Below are 18,072 nucleotides of genomic sequence, written 5' to 3' on the forward strand. Positions count from 1 at the left end.
ATATTGATATCAGGAGTTTGTGAATTTTTGCTGAGCAATGGAAGGTAAACAGGTGGGCATCCCTTACACCACGCGGAACATCTTCCTCTCCCTCCTGTCCTTATTCCCACACAGTTATTTACATCAGCCAGACATCTTCCTAAGCCTCCGACGTTTCTCTAGATCCCGGAGGAGGGGGCTGTGGCCCAGCAGGATCCACTGATCATGAGAACAAACCAAAAGCCAGTCCTCCTGTGCAGGCTGGCCAGGGTGCCCTGTGCTGCAAGGAGAGCTTTCTCTTCCTCTTCTGTGAGGGATTAAAGTAAAGGCTTAGCTCACCTGGAATTCTGATCCTGTAAAATCAGGGGCCGGGGGTTAAGTAAAACTCGGAGTGCCATACTCAGACAGGTGAGCGCCTCATTGATGAGACAGAGACTTGGGGACAGGCTGTTTGGCCCAGCTGCTCCTCTGTTAAGTTCCCTCCCCTTCCCCACAGCGCCACAGCTCCCTGGACTCTGCTTGCTCAGGAGCCTTCATTATCAAGGACTTGAGACTTGGGGGAGTGACTTACCCAGACAAAAAGCCCCCACCTCGTTTGCTGAGTGAGGGACGTGATCAGTAAGCTTCTGTGCTCAGCTACTCAGCTGCTGCCAGGCTGCTCCCTAGAGGCTTGGAGGGATATGGATTCTGAGCATCTCAGTGGAAGTGGCTGACACCCCTCAGACATGTGTTTGATCAGAAACGTCTAGAACCTGTTCATGAATGTCATTCTGTGTGTCCAGGCATACCTCACACGACACGCCCGAATTCCCAGCGTGACTTTGAGGGTTTGCATGCTTTTGTATGTTGCAGCACGTCACTGCTCCCCTCGGGGGTTCTTCTGTCTGGATATCTCTGGCCGGTCCCTGTAGGCTATCCTGCTTCTGGGACATGATCTTTATAAACCGCTGAAACACACCTTGAAACGGTCACCCGCCCCCTGCCCTTGCCAGCAGCCCCGGTCATTTTGCAGTGGCCCAAGTGGCCTTTGTTCACGCTCAGGGCTCACTTGACTGCACGTCCTAACTGATACCTAGGCCCAGATGAACTTTGCACGGGGCAGACAGATTATGGACCTGCATCATCCAAAGCTCCTCAGTTGGTGTTTGAACATTTGGGGAAGCAAGATTTTTCGAAAGTGCAAGGAGGGAAAGATTCTAAAACAGGCTGTGAAAGAGTTTATCAGCATCCAGTCAGGAAACCATGCTCAGTGTTCACTAAGCACAAGTTGTTTTAAATTGGCCTTGTTCTCCCTTTAGAAGCCAATATTAAACCGATCGTCATGGACGTCCTTAGGGGTCTTATACCTGGATGATTTAAAATTGTATTTAGTCATGTAATAGGTGAAGGGATTTTCACAAAAATTGAAATCTAGATCCTCATCTCCTTGTTTACCACCCCAATCCTGGTCTGCTGCCAGTCACCTGTGAGGTAACATCAGTTTGCTGTGTATCATCTCAGACTTTTTTCTGTGCATTTATGTGGAACACATAGAGTTCTTTCCCATTGTGTGTGTGTGGGGGGGGGGGGTCTGTGCCTATAGAAAGTACAATACTGTACATGGTGGTAAAACGTAGATCTTGGAATAAATAAATTTATCCTATTTGTAAACTCTTCCATGGGGTTCTGTTGTGTGGACGAATTGCTTTTATTTGGCTTCTTCCTCAAGGACAGATGTGTAGATTGTTTGGAAATGTGGATTTAGTGAGACATTGGTGAGATCTTCCCTGACACCCTTGGGGTTAAGATGGAGACTGTGATCTTGGTGCGAAGGCTTAGTAACGGGTTGAAGGATAGCTCCATCTCAGTCTGAAGGGAGATGGTACAGGATGACGCAGGGCTATGCCTTACCCATCCTTCTCATCAGCGGTCTGGGTGATAGGAAGCAGGGGGAGGTGATTAATTCTTAAGACTGTGTAATCATATCCTAACTGATGTGAGAAGGCTAGCATGGTTGGGCATCCTAATAAGAAGTTGAGCTAAGATACCTACCAGGACCCTCTATATGGGCCCCCAAAGCAACCAAACACATTTGGATGTAGAGGTGTTAAAACCCTTTTCTAGGGGAGGGGACCTTGGGTTGACAGAAAAGCAGTGTGGTTCACAGTGGCATGGCTAATAGAAAAGGTAATGTGACTTTTGGTAGCATTAAAAGAAGTATGACTTCCAGCACAGGGACGGTGACATTCCTTATGGTCTGTACTTCCTAAGGAAGGATTGGAGGCACTGGGGTCACAGCCCCGTCATGACTTGGGAGGCCATCGACTAGCTCTTCTATAGAAGAGTCATGCTCCCCAAGGAGTGGATCCAAGGAGGACCAGTAGGTACAAGCCATGGGGGACAGAGCTCCAGCCAGAGCTGACCCCAAATGGAATGAGAGAGTTAGTCTCCCAGTACTGCAGATACTCAACATGAGACTGGCTGAGCACCTGGCCAGTATGTGCGGACGAGGTGTGAGCATGGGCAGAGAGGTAGAAGCAGATGGCCTTTAAAGCTGTCATAGCTCTGAGCACCCATTGCCCATGGGCTACGAGTTTCTTTATCTGAGGAATGGTCTTTAGCAGGGAGTTTTTTGTGTGATCATAGGAAATAGAGTAAAATTATTAAGGACTGTGGTTTGTTACAGTAACTCGTGGGCACACTGTAATTAAGACAGAGTGGGACCAGAAGCATAGGGCACCCTGAGTAGTTCTGGTTGGGTGGCTCGGGCAGTGCTGCAAAGCACGTGAAGATATTTTGATCACCCCTTCCTTCCCTGGTCCTGGGATGTCCCCTGGCCTATAATCTGTCCCCTAGGCTGTTAGTCACTAATTAGGCTGGGTAACTAACATCCAACCCTTCCAGAACATCGTGATTTAAGAGTTGACCCCTTTGTGTCACAGGAGCAATCAACAGAGTCCCTCTTGTGCTCAGACGTTGGGTAGGGACTGCCCCCTTTCCTTTCCCGTCCCTTCTTTGTCACTATCTGCTCCCTCAGGGAAGCGGGGATCCTAGACCTTAGCTCTGCTAGGGAGCTCAGCCACCTGGCTTCCACAGCACCTGGCGGGGGCGCTGTGTGTTGGGGAGAGAAAGCCCACCTAGGCCCCCATCCCAACCAGACAGGCCTGGAGAGGAATCTTCACGTGCCACCTGAGCTACCTGACTTGCTCTGAGCCACATGGCACAGATGTGGGTGTCAGAATCATTCTGGCCATCTGCAGCCTGCTGGTTGTCGGAGTCATCTGAGTCTGATGCTCCATGGTGTTCTTTCTGCCTGGAGCTTTTTCTCAACCCATTTGCTGAACATGTTATGTTGTACATTCTGGAGACACAACTCATTCATGCCAGCATGCCCGCTAGAGTGTTAGCAGGCCAAGCCAGCCAGCAACTGAGCCTTGCACTCTCTTACCAAGGTTTCCTGTGAGGAACAGGCCAGGATCTCCTAACGGTTTCTTGGTGGCCCGTGTTGTGATGAATCTGAAGTTATCCCAGAGGGATGGACATTGAACCTGAGGCACCAGATGTCACCAATTCTCTCAGGCCCAGCTAATGTTTACTGAGGTCTACTGTGTCAGAGACTGTGCTTGCAGTGACCCCTGCAGGGTCAGTATTCTTATTCCAGGTTTACAGACAAGGAAACTGAGGCCCAGGAAGGTTATATGGTATGTTTGAGATAATAGGACTGGTAAATGGTGGAGTCCAGCTTGAGCTCCAGGTCTCCTGACTTCCGATCTAGTACGCTTTGTCTTGCATCCCCACCACTGTCTTCATGCCTGATCCAGGTGAGTTAGACGGTCTCTGCTCTGTCACTGTGCTCGACCTTCCTCGGGAAGAAATCTCCCCAGGATGCTCCTAGCTCAGTCTGGTAACTGGAATTCCTACTGCGCCAGAGTACTGATTTTTTTACATTCTTCCCAGAGCCCCAAGTTCTGGGAAGGTATCTTAGGGACATGGGGATGGGACCCTAGAGAGAGAGAGTAAGTGGTAGGGCTCTGGGCCTTCACCTCTGCAGCTCTGATCGTTTTTTATAGTGGGTTTCTGAGTAAGATGTCATTGTGTGAAGGGAAGAGAGTTCTCATCTTCAGCCCGAAGAATTAGCTGTGAGGCAGTAGGAGGATGTGATGATTAGGCTCCTTTCCTGGAACCCCTTCACCGTGAAAGCCTCCTTGCTCTCAGGCATCCACTGTTAAGCCAGAGGCCCAGGGGAGGTGTAGTCATCCTCACAAGGCTGCCTTCTATGACACCAGCTAGGACGTGGCTCTGTAGTGCCACTTGAAAAGCTGGGGTTCCCCTGCTCCCCAGCTTTAGGAGCCTGTCCTGAGGCTGGGATTCAGGTGGAGAACCCCTTGGTGGGTCTCCCTCAGGCTCCTCCGTAGGGCAGTCTTCAGAGGGTACATACCTGGAAGTGCTGCAACGTGTGAGTATCGGGACATCTGACCCGTTCCAGGGTGCGTTAGGACCCTACTCAGACATTGTTCCCCTGGGCCCAACCATATACTCTTTCGACTCCCCGCAACGTGGTCTCCTGGTGTAGGAATCCTAGCTCCTAGCTGTGTTCAGCTGCCATCTGCCCTGGGTCTCCCGAGTGAAAACTGAAAACCGTTTTCTCAGCCGAATTCTACCCTGCAGTTGTCTGCAGCCGAACAAGAGAAAGACAGCTGAGTCAGACCCTGCTGACCGCTGTGGAGGATGCGGGTCCCCTCCTTCCCCGTCTGCTCCCCACCAGCTGCAGGCACCCAGCACAGGGTGCAGGCCCCCAGCACTAGGCCCGGCTCCGTCCACGGGACCCTTCCTCCCAGCGCTCCATGCTGCTTCTGGACTCCCGAGAGCCCCAAGCCCCAGAGTGGCGGGAGCTCGCCTCCATCGGGGTCAGCTCTGTGACCTCTGCTGGTGGTCCCCGTCCTCCCCCGCTCACGTGAACGAAGTACATCTGGATTATAGATGAACAGGGCCCTTGTTCCAGGCAGCCCTGAGCTGGCAGACAAAGAGCACTTGTAAGGGATCCTCTCTCCTCCCCTGGACGCTGCTTGTTCCCCCGGAAACGAGTAGGTTACAGCTGAGGGGGGAATGACCACTGGGGCTGGGGGTTGTGAGCTTTCAATCCTACAGCCTCTCCCCCAAAATCTCCCCCTTGGCTTTGCTTCCTCCACAGGCTGATGATGAAAACTGTGATCTGAAACTTGTTCCTCATTCACGACCATGTCAGTCTCTTCTCTGCAAGGGCGGAATTGGTTACACAGGAATCCTCTTTGCCAGTATTTTCGAGATGACTTTTCTGTTTCCCACAAGGAAATTCATGATGAGCAGGGGAAGCATTACAAAGCACAGGAAAGCATAAAGGAGAACAAAAATGAGTTCCACCACACAGACATGATGACGGTTTCCAGTATTAGGCCTTCTGTTCTGCTTGTTACCTTTTGTTCAGTGCCAGGCCGCCTCTGAACATTCTGGGGTTCGCCCCTAACATTTCAGGGTTAAGAGAACTGTCTTTTCAAGGAATATTGAATGACTGAGTGTTGGAGCAGGCGATGACTTTGAAATCATCCACCCAGCTCCTTCACTTCGTACTGAGGACCCAGGTCCAGGTCTCCTGGGTCAGCGTCCGTCCCTTGGCTCCTGCAGCTGCGTCCTGCCTTCTTGAGGACACGGATGCCTTTGAGGTTGTTAAGGCTCCTACGCCTCTTTCCCACAGTGGGTGCTGCGGCCCCGGCCAAGCCGAAGGAGGGAGCCGCGGCAGGCCTCCCGGGGTGACCAGACAGAAAGTGGATTATGTCTCTGCTGTGTCAAGAGGTGGCTGCGTCCTGGTGGTTGTGGATTCTTTGAATCCCAGCTGCCGGTGCTGGCTTGATCACCTTTAGAGGCTTGCCCTTGCTGAGGACATGTGTGACTGGTGCCCGACACTGTTCTGATACAGGACATGTTTCCATCGACTCTACCCGGTTGCTCAAGTGGGGCTGTGAGCCCCCTGACCTCACCCCACCTAGAAGGGTGGGCACCAGGGGTGCAGGCTTCCAAATCCAGACATTCTTCTTATCCACACTCGACCATCTGCCAACCATGCGACCTTGGTTGAATCATTTCACCTCTCTGCCTTAGTTTCCTCGTTGGTAAATCGGGGCAGGCAGGAATCTGCCCAGAGGAAGGTTCTTTCTGGGACCTGTGCCTTCTATGGTGCCTTGGTGCCTCCTTTTTTCTCCTCCTGATCCTCGCTCCCTATTCCCTGTCACTCCTGCCCTGTTGAAAGGATCCGTCCTGAGCATTGAGGCCTCTGTGTGGTGAGTCACCCAGTTATGCCTTCCGAGACTAGATGCATTTGGAGCCTTCTGAAAGGGCACTTCAGGATGGGACCAAACCTTGCCCGCTGGCGGGTCAGCACTCCTCCCCAGCGACCGGTCTTGGTCTCCTTGCCTGCCCTGCTCTGCACCGCTGCCCCAACCTACTTCTTTCTCAGTCTGTGCAAGAGTCAGGGCCCCTGCCTGTTCTCTGGCCCTGAGGGTCCTCGGCTGTGGCCAACCTGTCCTCTCTCGCCTGGTTATACCCTGCTAGTGTAGTGTGTCTCTGCTCCCCACGTGGCTGTCCTGCCTCTCCTGGGTTCCCTGTTTGCTAAGGGTTCTGAGCTCCCCCTTATCCAACCTCACACACGCACATGTGCACACACGCACATGTGCACACACGCACACACACGCTGCTCTTGCATCTGTTCATGGTTAAGAGCTCGGAGGTAAACAAACTCCCTTCACACTCTGGGCCAGCCCCTCCTAAATAGAGAGCCCCACTTTGTTCAGCTCTAAAGTAGAATAGTATCAACCCTTGTTGTATTACCGTATTTGGACAGACTTAGCAGTAGTACTTGGTAAATGCCCGATAAATGGCCTCCATCATAATGATACCAGTACTAGTAAGGAACAGTGACATTTGCTCGTCTCTCTCTCGTTTCTGACCAGACCGTAGGGTACGACCCCATCATTGCGCCAGAGGTCTCGGCCTCCTTTGGTGTCCAGCAGCTGCCCCTGGAGGAGATCTGGCCTCTCTGTGACTTTATCACTGTGCACACACCTCTGCTGCCCTCCACCACAGGTATGTGCGTCCCTGCCTGTGGGTCGGCCACGGAAGCCACAGACCAGAGAAGGGTGGGCCCTCAGCCTGGGCCTCCGCAGGCATGTGGACTAGGGCCCTCGAGCATGGAGTGATGCTCTGCTAGCTGATCCTGCATCCCACGGAGGAGGGATGAGCTAGCTGGAAATGCATGGCTCGACACGTACGACCCGTGACCCCATGGTGTTTGCTGGGGCCGCTGCTGGCCTTTCCGGTTCCGGGACTTACTCAAAACACTAGGATCTCCGGGACTCTAGGATGTTTCTAGACTGAGTTTGGTCTAAATCCACAACAGGGCCTTTGCCCCCGAGCCTGTGAGAAGGGAGAGGTGAGACCAGAGAGGCTGTCGGCGTGTGGGGAAGGAGCTGGTACGAGGCAGGGAGGGCTGCTGGCACTGGTGCTGGGGTCCCGGGCAGCGGTGCCGCAGGAAAGCCCTTCCCTCCTTGCAGGCCTGCTGAACGACAGCACCTTTGCCCAGTGCAAGAAGGGGGTGCGCGTGGTGAACTGCGCTCGGGGAGGGATCGTGGACGAGGGGGCCCTGCTCCGGGCCCTGCGCTCTGGCCAGTGTGCTGGTGCCGCGCTGGACGTGTTTACAGAGGTGAGTGCCTGGTGGAGGAGAGGAGCGGTGACAAGGGGCCCAGGGCCGAGAAAGCCCAGTGTGCACGAAGAAGGTCTTTGCCTTAAGGAGGCCTCCACGGCACTCAGGAGGAATTATGTTGCCGAGAATAACGCCTTTGTGGTTTGGGGAGCCCTCCGGAGTGCGGTGCACAGGCCGCCGGGTGGTCTTTGCAAAACTCAGATTTTAAATAGGACCCAGTTCCTGGTCCCGGGCTCCCTGCGCTGCTGTCCTGTTGATGACTGCAGGGAGGACCGCGCGGCACATCCGTTCTGAGGCTGAGGGTTTGCGGCAGAGAGAGAGCATTTGGGGCCGGGTTTAAGGTCTCTTAATTATTGACCGAGGTCTCTGATGAAATGAATCCCGTTGCCAAAAAGACATTCTGCCCAGTGTCTGTTGGCTTTCCTTTCCTTCGTGTCTTCTGGGGAGGGAGGGCAGCCTGAGGCGAATGGCCAGAAGGGGTCCCCTGTGCCCTGGGGGCTGCTCTCCCCCAGTCTCTCTGTCGGAGCCAGAGACCCCGTCGTTGCTCGCCCGAGCCACCCCCCCACCTTACACCAGAGGAATGACGGACAGTGCATTTCCAGCTGGACTCCAGCATCACAGATCCAGGGCAAAGAGCAGGGATTTTGGCTTAGGCACTGGAGGGTTGCTGGATATCTGCGGTGGGGCCCTGGCTCGTCCCCGGCCCTCTCTGAGCACTGTGTTGCCCTCACTGTGTATTCCCTGTCCTGAGCACGCAGGGTTTATACTCCTGGTCATCTTTCACAACTAGATGGTAAGCTTCTGGAAGGCAGACGTGCGCCTGGCCCTCTTTGTACTGACATTCCCTGATCAGCACCTTCCCCTGCCTGTCTCTGGCCTTCTCGTGGCACCTGCTACCAAGTGCACAGCACTCCCAGGCCCAGGTGGCCAGACAAGAGGCCTGAGAGACATTCCCAGGGGCAATACATTGTGCTCAGTGAGCAGAGGGGGTGGGCAGAGGTGCCCAGGTGGACCACCTGTCGTGGTGAGAGCCAGGATGGGACAGCTGTGCAGAGGGCCTGGAAGTGCTGCAAGGATTCAGGAGCGAGGGGGAGCTCGAGGCAAAAACCAGTAACAAACAGTAGCTTCACTGGCTGAGCACCTCCTGTATTACTGGGGTGCAGTCTGCACGACAGTGTTTGGTTCTGGGTAGTATTCACCCATTTTATAGATGGAGAAACCGAGGCTCAGAGAGGTGGAGATTTCTCCAAAGGCACATAGGTCTAAGCGGGGGAGCCGAGATGTGCATCCCGTCCTTAGCCCTGTCCACTCTGCTGTAGAGAGGTGTTGACGAGGAACCCGGCTGTTGAAACCAGAGACAGAAGGCGTAGAACCTTCTAGCAGAACCAGAGTAGAAGGCATCCTCGGCCCCACGCCTCTCCTCCAGCCTCCCTGGGCAGGCGACCGAGAAGTGTCTCTCTCTCGGCAGGAGCCGCCACGGGACCGAGCCTTGGTGGAGCATGAGCGCGTCATCAGCTGCCCCCACCTGGGCGCCAGCACCAAGGAGGCCCAGAGCCGCTGCGGGGAAGAGATCGCCATCCAGTTTGTGGACATGGTGAAGGGGAAATCTCTGGCAGGTGTCGTAAGTATGGCCAAGTGGGCCTGGGGCCGGGAGGTCGGAGGGAGGAGCCGAGGCCCGGGAGGGCGGGTGGTGTCCGGTTTGGGGCATGGTGACAGCTCTGGCGGGCAGTGGTGTGTTGACCAGATTCGGCCCTGGGGGTAGAAGATAAGGCCTCCTCTGGAGCCAGGCTTCTGGGTGGGGCGGCGGGAGCCCCCGTCCCGAGCTTTCCTAGTTGCAGCCTGGTTGCAGGGAGGCGGCTCGGCCCTGCCGTATTGTAGCCTTGGTGCAGAGATTGTGGCTCTTCCCAGGGCCCGGGCTCCAGAGAAAGGCTCCTTTGTTCTCCACATGCTTTGAGAATGGAGGAGCGTGGCCTGGGCGATGCTGGACGCCGTGGGGATGGCGGGTGGGGGCCGGGGCTGGTCCTTGACCTTCCTGGCTGACCCTCGGCGTGGGGACTTTCATTGCTGAGGACAGAGCAGTAGCAGGAAAGACACAGGGTGCTTTGTTCAGCCTGCCAGGCCTGGCGTGATAGCCCAGCTCGCCGGGCCACCCTGCCTGCTACACCCCGAGAGAGTAGGGGAGCCAGCTACTCCCCTGAAGGACCCACAGGACGGCGCTCAACCACAACACGTGGCCCGTCCACCTGTGCCTCTCCCTTCTCTCTTCTGCATCTCGCGGCTCCTCAGTGTGGGGGACACTTTCTCACTCCCTCTGCACATCTCTCCTCTGAGCAGCTCTCCCCAGGTGCCGTGCTGGGACCGAGGCCATTGCCAGCCAGTCAGGGCTGCACCTGTCCCTCTGCAGCCCTTTGCCGGGCAGGCCTCTGCCCTCACTGTTGCAGCCCTCAGGGGTTACCATGGAGTCCGTAGGTGGTGGTGGCGGTCCAGGCCTTTTCGTGAAGGGGGCTCCTTACCACCGGCTCCATCAAATGGAAGCATAGACTGTTCCCATCTTATAGCCTGCTTCTCCCTCCTCCTGTGTCTCTGCTTCTCTCCCTCTATGTCTATTATAAATCAATCATTCAATCAATCAATCTTAAAAAAAAGAGTATGTGAATCCAGTGACACCTGGGTGGCTCAGTGGTTGAGCTTCAGCCTTTAGCTCAGGGCGTAATTGGGTCCGGGATTGAGTCCCGCATCAGGCTGCCTGCGAGGAGCCTGTTTCTCCCACTGTCTGTGTCTTTGCCTGTATCTGTGTCTCTCATGAATGAATAATTAATTAATTAAAAATATGTGAAACCAGCTTTGCAAATTGTGATATTTGGTCAAAGTGATTAATGACCGTGTAAACACTCACTTTCTTCTTTTCCTAAGCTTTTTTTATTATTATTATTATTATTTATGATAGTCACACAGAGAGAGGGAGAGGCAGAGACATAGGCAGAGGGAGAAACAGGCTCCATGCCGGGAGCCCGACGTGGGATTCGATCCCGGGTCTCCAGGATCGCGCCCTGGGCCAAAGGCAGGTGCTAAACCGCTGTGCCACCCAGGGATCCCCTTTTCCTAAGCTTTTATTTATTTCTTTGACAGAGAGAGGGAACCAGTGCTGAGCAAGTGCAGAGGGCGGGAGAGAGAGAGAAGCAGACTCCCGGCTGAGTAGGAAGCTGATGTAGGGCTCAATCCCCAGGACTCCGAGATCATGACCTGAGCAGAAGACAGTCCCTTAACCGCCTGAGCCACCCAGGCGCCCCCACTTTGTTTTTTAATTGAGGTGTAAAGTAAAAGGGAAGGCGTCTTGGAGCGACCTACCCCTCTAGGTCCCAGTGATCCGTGACTCCCCACTCCCCACATATCTTAAGTCAAAGACCACCTTCCTATTGTGGTGTCCAGACCCATCATCTCAGGAACAACCGGTCTCCTGTGTAAGGGGTGAGGTGGGCACAGTTTGTGGGGGTAGGGTGTAGAGAAATGCCTTTTTCTCCCTTCTGGCAATTTTGTGCTCTTTTCTGGCTCTACAGCTCTCCCAAGCTGAAGGCACAAGTCTTGTGGTGGCTAATGGAAGTGGTCTCCACGCTCCCCACCCCAGGCACCCGAAACCAGGACAGCCCTGTGCCTTCTGCTCCCCACTGTGGAGCTGTGCTCAGGAGCCCTGCCCTGCCTCGTGCTGACCTCAGCTCTGCTTCCCCGTTCTGTGCAGGTGAATGCCCAGGCCCTTACCAGTGCCTTCTCTCCACACACCAAGCCTTGGATTGGTCTCGCAGAAGCTCTGGGGACGCTGATGCAAGCCTGGGCTGGATCCCCCAAAGGGACCATCCAGGTGGTAACACAGGGTGAGTTGGGGACACTGCAGAGGGAGGAAAGAGGGTTGTGTCTGTAGCAGGTCCCAGACAGCGAGGGGCTGGGAAAGGACTGGACATAGCTCTTGTGACGCCAAGTCCCCTGTTCTGTCTGCATAGGGCTCACTCGCTACCCAATGGGGACAGAGGGGACGGTCCAGAAAATACTAAGAAATACGTGTGATTTTCACAAGTCACGATTGTATAGTATTCTTAAGATGCACGTGTTCTGCATGCAAGAGAAACCTCCATGAGAGACAGTTTCATGGGAGAGGCAGTAGGATTGGGGGAGGGAGTCCCAGCTTAAGGGACAGGATCTTGATTCTGGGTTTGACCCTGTCGCTGTGAGATTTCCCTTTGTCTGAACCTGGGTTCTTCACATGTAAAGTGAGAGTCGGGGCGGGTGTGCCAGATAGGGTGGTGGGACAGGGTGTGCCCCGTGACACGGTAAGGTGGGTCCTGAGGCGAGCTGATGGTCCCCGGAGCATTGCTCAGCTGGGGGTGGGAGCAAAGAGAGTGGCCTCGGTCTCCCTTTGCGACTGCAGGCTCCGGCCACTTTCCCAGTGGGCCCAGCGTAGGCAGATGTAGTTGAGAGACTGCGCAGGGCTCTAGTTCCTACACCCGCAGAGGCTGGTCCTCCTCGTGGCCCGTTGAGCATCTGCTCACGTGGGAAGAGCTTGGGGGTGGTTAGACCTGGGCGCTGCTAGAAATAGGGGAGGTCAGAGCTGCGGGATCCCCAGAGGAAGCAAGGCAGGGAACTGGGTGCCTTCCAGAGGGAAGCGGAACTTGGCCCGCAGGCTGGGGCTTGGGCCCCGGGCAGTGAGGAGTCCCTGACCCAAGGCTGGGTGTCAGCGCCCTGCCCGCTCCTGTGCTGCTCAACAAACAGCAACCTTATTGTAGGTTCTCTGTCCCCAGGGACGCCCCTGAAGAACGCCGGCAACTGCCTAAGCCCTGCAGTCATTGTCGGCCTCCTAAAGGACACTGCCAGTCAGGCGGATGTGAACTTGGTGAACGCCAAGCTGCTGGTGCAAGAGGCCGGGCTCAGTGTGCGTGGCCCCCGGAACGCTCCTTTCCTGTCCGCCCCGCCCCCCCGTCCCTCCCTTTGCAGAGCCTGCTCGCCCCTGCTCCTGGAGTGGGAGCCCGGGCAGGTCCAGCTGTTGACACCGGCCGCCGGCCGGGCAGCCGAACCTCCCCGTCGAGCAGCGGGAGTACTGCCTTCCTCGGAGCGTTGCTAGGAGTGAACGAAATACTCCTGCAGGTGCTTTGTGTAGGCGTGCCCTGTGCACGGCAGGGGCCGCGGCGCCCCCATTGCACAGCTGAGGGACACGAGGAGCCGGAGCCGGGCTGTACCGGCCGCGCTGGAGGTCGCCCAGCACGCTCGCCTCGGGCTCCATCCCGTGCTCCTTCGGCCCCGGCACCCAGGTTCTCGATCAGCTCGCCAGTTCTGGAAGCTCCGCATAGCTGCTGAGCGCCCGCAGCCCCGCGCCTCCCCTTTGGTGCCTTCCCCTCTGCTTCCCTTGTGAGATCCCAGCCTGCGTCTGAGCCGGGGGCAGCTGGCAGGAGCAGTGGGCAGCGGAGCTCCCGGGGCTCCCCCCCTGCTCCCCGCCGCACTGGGCCACTGACCTGCCCGGGAGCGGAGAGCCGGAGGGGCCGGGCTGCCCCTTCCTCCTCCTCCCCAGCTCGCACCTGCACCTGGACCCGCAGATCCCTCCTGCCCCCTGAGGGCGGGCGTTGACTGTCCCGGGCAGAGCCCTGGGCCCTCTCCTGCAGCCCCAGTGGCTGAGCGTGTCCGCCAGGCTGGCGCTCCGCAAAGCGGTGTTCGGGCCGCGGAGGGGAGAGGCCATGCAGCTGGGAGGCCTAACTGCGTCCTCGCCTTCTCCCTGCAGGTAACCACCTCCCACAACCCCGCTGTGCCCGGGGAGCAGGGCTGTGGGGAATGCCTGCTGACCGTGGCCCTGGCAGGTGCCCCCTACCAGGCGGCGGGCTGGGTGCAGGGCTCGACACCTGTGCTGCACGCGCTCAACGGAGCTGTCTTCAGACCGGAAGTGCCTCTGCGCAGGGGCCTGCCCCTGCTCCTGTCCCGGGCTCAGCCGTCTCCTCCTGAGATGCTGCCCACCATGATTGGTGAGGAGGGGTCTCGGAGGGCTTCCCGTGTCCTTGAAGCTGTGTGTGCGTGTGTGTGCGTGTGCGTGTGTGTGTGTGTGTGTGTGGCGGGGGGGGTGGTCCTCTCCAGGGATGGGGCTTCCTGGACCTTTGCTTCCTTTAGTCCCACCCCCTCCCTCAGCACATTTCTGTAGCATACAGAAGATCTGTCCTGCCCGTTCCCAGAACATTTGGGAAATGGATGCAGAGCTCAGAGGGCAAGCGCCTTCTCTCCTGTGTCAGGGCCCGCGGCAGAGTTAGAGCCCCAGAGTCCCTATTAGCCGGCCTGCTCACCGCGGTCAGCACACAGCGTGCACCTGCCTGCAGGGCTGCGTCTCGGAACTCCGGGCCTTTGGGTGCAGGTTTCTTTCTTCTGACCGCAGGCCCTGGGGGCCAGCCTGACTGCAACAAAGCATGTTGGGGCGGGTGCTCCAGCAGCTGGGGGCATCTTGAACCTGCCTCAGGACCCTGGCACCGGCCCACTGGGAGTTTTGGAGCACTTCCGGGCTTGGCGGTTGTGTCCACAGACCTCAAAAGGCCTAATTTCACCATCCTTGCCAACTGACCAAAGGAACTTTCCCCTGTTTCTCTCCTTTGCTCTTGGTCTGGATAAATCTGATGACCGGCATGGCAGGAGATTGCTCTCGCAATTTGTGGCTGGCTCATTCCTTCCCTACCTTGCGTGATGGTCAGGGGATTCCTAAAGGGTCTCTGAGTAGTGAGGGAAGCTGGGCAGATGCCCTGTTCTTCCATCTCTTAGCGCTTTGTTTCTGACCCCATCACCCTCCACTGCAACTTTGATCACAGAGGTCCACGGGTTCCGACCCCATTCCCAGCCTCTTTTTCTCCTTCCCCCCCTGCCTTGTGCCAATCAGCGGTTTTCCCGTCTACTTCCCAGGCCTCCTGGCAGAGGCAGGCGTGCAGCTGCTGTCCTACCAGACCTCGGTGGTGTCAGATGGGGAGACCTGGCACGTCATGGGCATCTCCTCCCTGCTGCCCAGCCTGGAAGCGTGGAAGCAACATGTGACCGAGGCTTTCCAGTTCCTCTTCTAAGCTCTGGGGGGCCTTTCGGAAGAAACCTGGCCACTGGGATCCAGAGAGAGGAGGTCCACATTCCTCAGGTGACACTGCTTACTCTGCAGACCCTGGCTGACCCCTACAGAGAAGTGATAAGCGGCCAATAAAGAGCCTACGCCCAATCTCCCTGTGCGTCTCTGTTATTACCCCGAGGAGCCACCAGAGGGGAGCCGTGGGCCGAGTTTTGGGCAGCAGGGAGGGCAGGTGGTGTGGAGGGAGGTGGGGGTGGGCAAAGTGCCCGCCTGGCTGTGTGCTCAGAAGAGGGATCCCTCTCCTGTCCGTCTCTCAGATTAGTCGAGGCATTTTCACAGGAAGTCCACTCGGTATGTCCGATCCCTCCCATCTGGGGATATACATGCACATTAACAAACATACCAGCAAACATGCAGCGCACTGCGTGCCCCGGACCAGGGCGGGTGATGTGCCCAAGAGGAGGGTAAAACCCAGACCTTTGGCACAGCGGTCCCCATTCGGTGGGAGGGACAGCACACAGAGGCCGCGGGGTGTGGGGGGGTGTGTGCGAATTCGGTGGAGTCCAGAGGAGTGATTTCAGCTGAGGGTGGTATCCGAGGTTTGGAAGGATTCCTGAGGGGAGAAGTGCGTTAAGGGGTCAAGCATGGGAGTAGTTGCCTAGTTCACAAAGCCAGCTCAGTACGGGGGGACAGTATATTCCTCGACTCTTCGTCGATGATTTTCCTGAGACGTGACAGAATGGCACTCCCTGAGCCTAAGGGCTTCACCTGTTAAGGAAACGGTTTCCCCCACTAGCAGGGGGTGATCCCTCCCTGGCTTGGGCCGAATGGCATCTGTTTTCGAGACTCCCGTGTGGACCGAGAAGGCTGGCCTGGGGCAGCTGATGGACACTGGCGGCTGTGAAGCACCCCTCTGGCCTCCGTGCTGTGACCGAGCAAAGGGTCCGTGGGAAGCCCCCGCAGTCGGGCTGCAGCGCGTCCGCAGCGGGTTCGGAGAACAGGTGTGTTCCGACCTGGCTGCAGCACGCCCGGAAGGGGGAGGCCTTCAAGGATCGTTTACTTCTCCTGAGCCTTTGTTTCCTCCTCAGTAAGAAGGATGGGGTGCCTCAGAGCCCCAGTGAGGGTTAAAGGGATGAAGACGTGGTTCATGGGAAGGGCCCGAGGCACTTGGTGAACACGAGTGTCTTCATCTCTTTGCGAGTGGGCAGCAGGTCCTCCTTCCGCCTCTCATTGAACCCCTCGCGCTGAGGACTTCCCTTGAGGGGAAGGGTCCCCTTGAGGGCGATCCAGGACTGCCCTTGATCCCAGAAAAACAGGAGGGACTGATAAAAACGGGGTGAAACTTTGAGCTCAGTATTCAGGTCTCGGCCTCGTTCCCCGAAACGCCCGGCCGGGCCAACACTGCGGAGGTAGAGCACGTTCTGGGCGCTCAAGTTCTGGAGCATCGCCCAGGAGCCGCCTAGCCCGGGTGGCAGGTGAAGGCTGGGACAACTTCCCGGCACCCCTGGCCCGGGGCTGTCCACGGAACTCCCAGGTCAAAAGCGTCAGGATTTTGAAATCCAGCGGGCGCCCCACAGAGGAGCTGTTTCCTCGGGATTGCTCTTGGCTGCGGCCTCTCCTCTGACCTCACTCCGAGCGCAGCGTCAATCCTGTTCCCTGGCTGGGAAGCAGGCGGGGGCCCGGCCCTTCTTCACAGCCCTTGCAGCCCCCCAGCTGATGCGGCCTTGCTGGGCCCGACGTTCAGCGGCTCAGCGCCCTGCCTAGTGACTCCTCCATCCTCTCTGCTGCTCCTAGGCAGCCAGGGCAACTTTCTGCCTACACAGGGAAAGTCTTTCCCTGCCAGCTCATCTGGACAAAGAAATGGCCGTAGCCGACCTGAGGGTGGCCGTGGGACAGGGCACCTGGAAATCTTTCCCTTCTGTGTGGACCTTACACAGAGGGGAGCGCGTGGGCTAGATACCAAAGGTGGTGAAGGAGACTTGGCGGTGGGGCCAGGAGCCTCCATCTGCGCAGGGGGCAGCGAGCCTCGCATCCTGAGCATCCTGAGTGCCGCAGCTGGACCAGGGCTGATAATGAGCCTCTGTGCCGGGTCCCGGCGGCGTCCCTTCCACTGGCCAGCAACCCGATACCTCCTGGTTAAAGCTCTTCACCGTCACTCCCACATTGTGGCCAAATGACTCCTGAGTGGAGGCAGGCCTGGCCCCAGCACTGGGTGACATGGAAGGTCCTGGTTGCTGAGGCTGACGGAGGCAGTTTCAGCACCAAGACCCCACAGTGAACTCGTGTGGATAGGACACAAGGCCCAGAGACTTAGCTCAAGACCTCCGGTGAGTCGGGGCTTTTTCCCGTGATGACAGACGCCACTCGAGATCTTAGGAGAGGCATGTATTGTCCTACCAGGAAGGCCAACCAGACTAAGGGCCTCCAGAGAGCTTGGGGGGAGGAGCAGGCTGCGGGGGCCAGCAGAGGGGGCGCCACAGCTGGTGTAACAGGAGGAGTGCAGCACCACCTGGAGGGGCCTGGGGAAGTCAGCCCCTGCTGTACCAGCTGCTCCAATCGGGATTTCACTCAGATTTTCTGGGGCCTGTGCTGACAGGAGCAGCCCTGGGCAAACAGTGACATGGGCTGGCTCAGCGTCTCCTTCCCGAGTGCCCAGCGCCCTATTATTCCAGACAGCCCCCTCCCAGCCAGCCCTGTTCCCCACCGATGAAATCCATCTTCTCTCCTGCTGCAGGGCAGCTGAGGAAGCTTTTTAAAAGAGCTGGTGTCCTCTGTACCCCTCCCCAGCTCAATCTCCACCTCCCCAAACCCTGGCTATTTGGTTCGAGGGTCCTGGAAAAAGTGGTGCCCTAATCCAAGGGAGACAAATCAGTCTCTGGCAGAAGCATTCCCTGCTAGGTAACTGAAGTCTCTTTTTTGGCTGGAGGAGTCAGAAAGCATGCTGTACTAACCTCGGCCCTGTGTTTATTTGCCCAGATAACACTGGCAAATTCTGAGCAAGGAGCTACGGCTGCCCTTGAGGTCATTTCCGGCCCAAACTGCATGATGGCATCTTTACATCAGTGAAGGAAGCCGGGTGCAGAGGCCGTGTGTCCCCACAGTTTCCCCTGTTCCTAGGAGAATGGAATTGCATTAAGGCAGGTGTGTGTGAGGTGAGTGCTCAACAGTTTTACAGCTGTGGGGGTCGGTGGGGCTCCAGAGAGTGGGGCCCTCAGAGCCAGGAGGTCCAGGAGGCTCCTCTGCATGTCAGCTGGGGCATGTCAGCTGGGGCACGTCTGTGCTCTAGTTTCCAAGAAATACAAGACTGATTTCCTCC

At 56.9% G+C, this 18,072-nt stretch overlaps 1 protein-coding gene across 1 annotated transcript; it reads left to right on the top strand.

The window, feature by feature from the left end:
- Window positions 1–5,196: 5,196 nt before the first annotated feature.
- On the top strand, window positions 5,197–14,906 carry LOC112664106 (D-3-phosphoglycerate dehydrogenase). Its single transcript, XM_049107962.1, has 8 exons — window positions 5,197–5,383; window positions 6,901–7,074; window positions 7,542–7,690; window positions 9,159–9,311; window positions 11,427–11,559; window positions 12,481–12,611; window positions 13,452–13,689; window positions 14,606–14,906. Exons 1-8 carry the CDS (start codon window positions 5,197–5,199, stop codon window positions 14,758–14,760), a joined length of 1,320 nt encoding a protein of 439 aa, XP_048963919.1. The 3' UTR covers window positions 14,761–14,906.
- The last annotated feature ends 3,166 nt before the right edge of the window (window positions 14,907–18,072 follow it).

The sequence above is a fragment of the Canis lupus genome, assembly GCF_003254725.2.
Source record: "Canis lupus dingo isolate Sandy chromosome 17 unlocalized genomic scaffold, ASM325472v2 SANDYCHR17.02, whole genome shotgun sequence".
Classification (NCBI taxonomy): domain Eukaryota; kingdom Metazoa; phylum Chordata; class Mammalia; order Carnivora; family Canidae; genus Canis; species Canis lupus.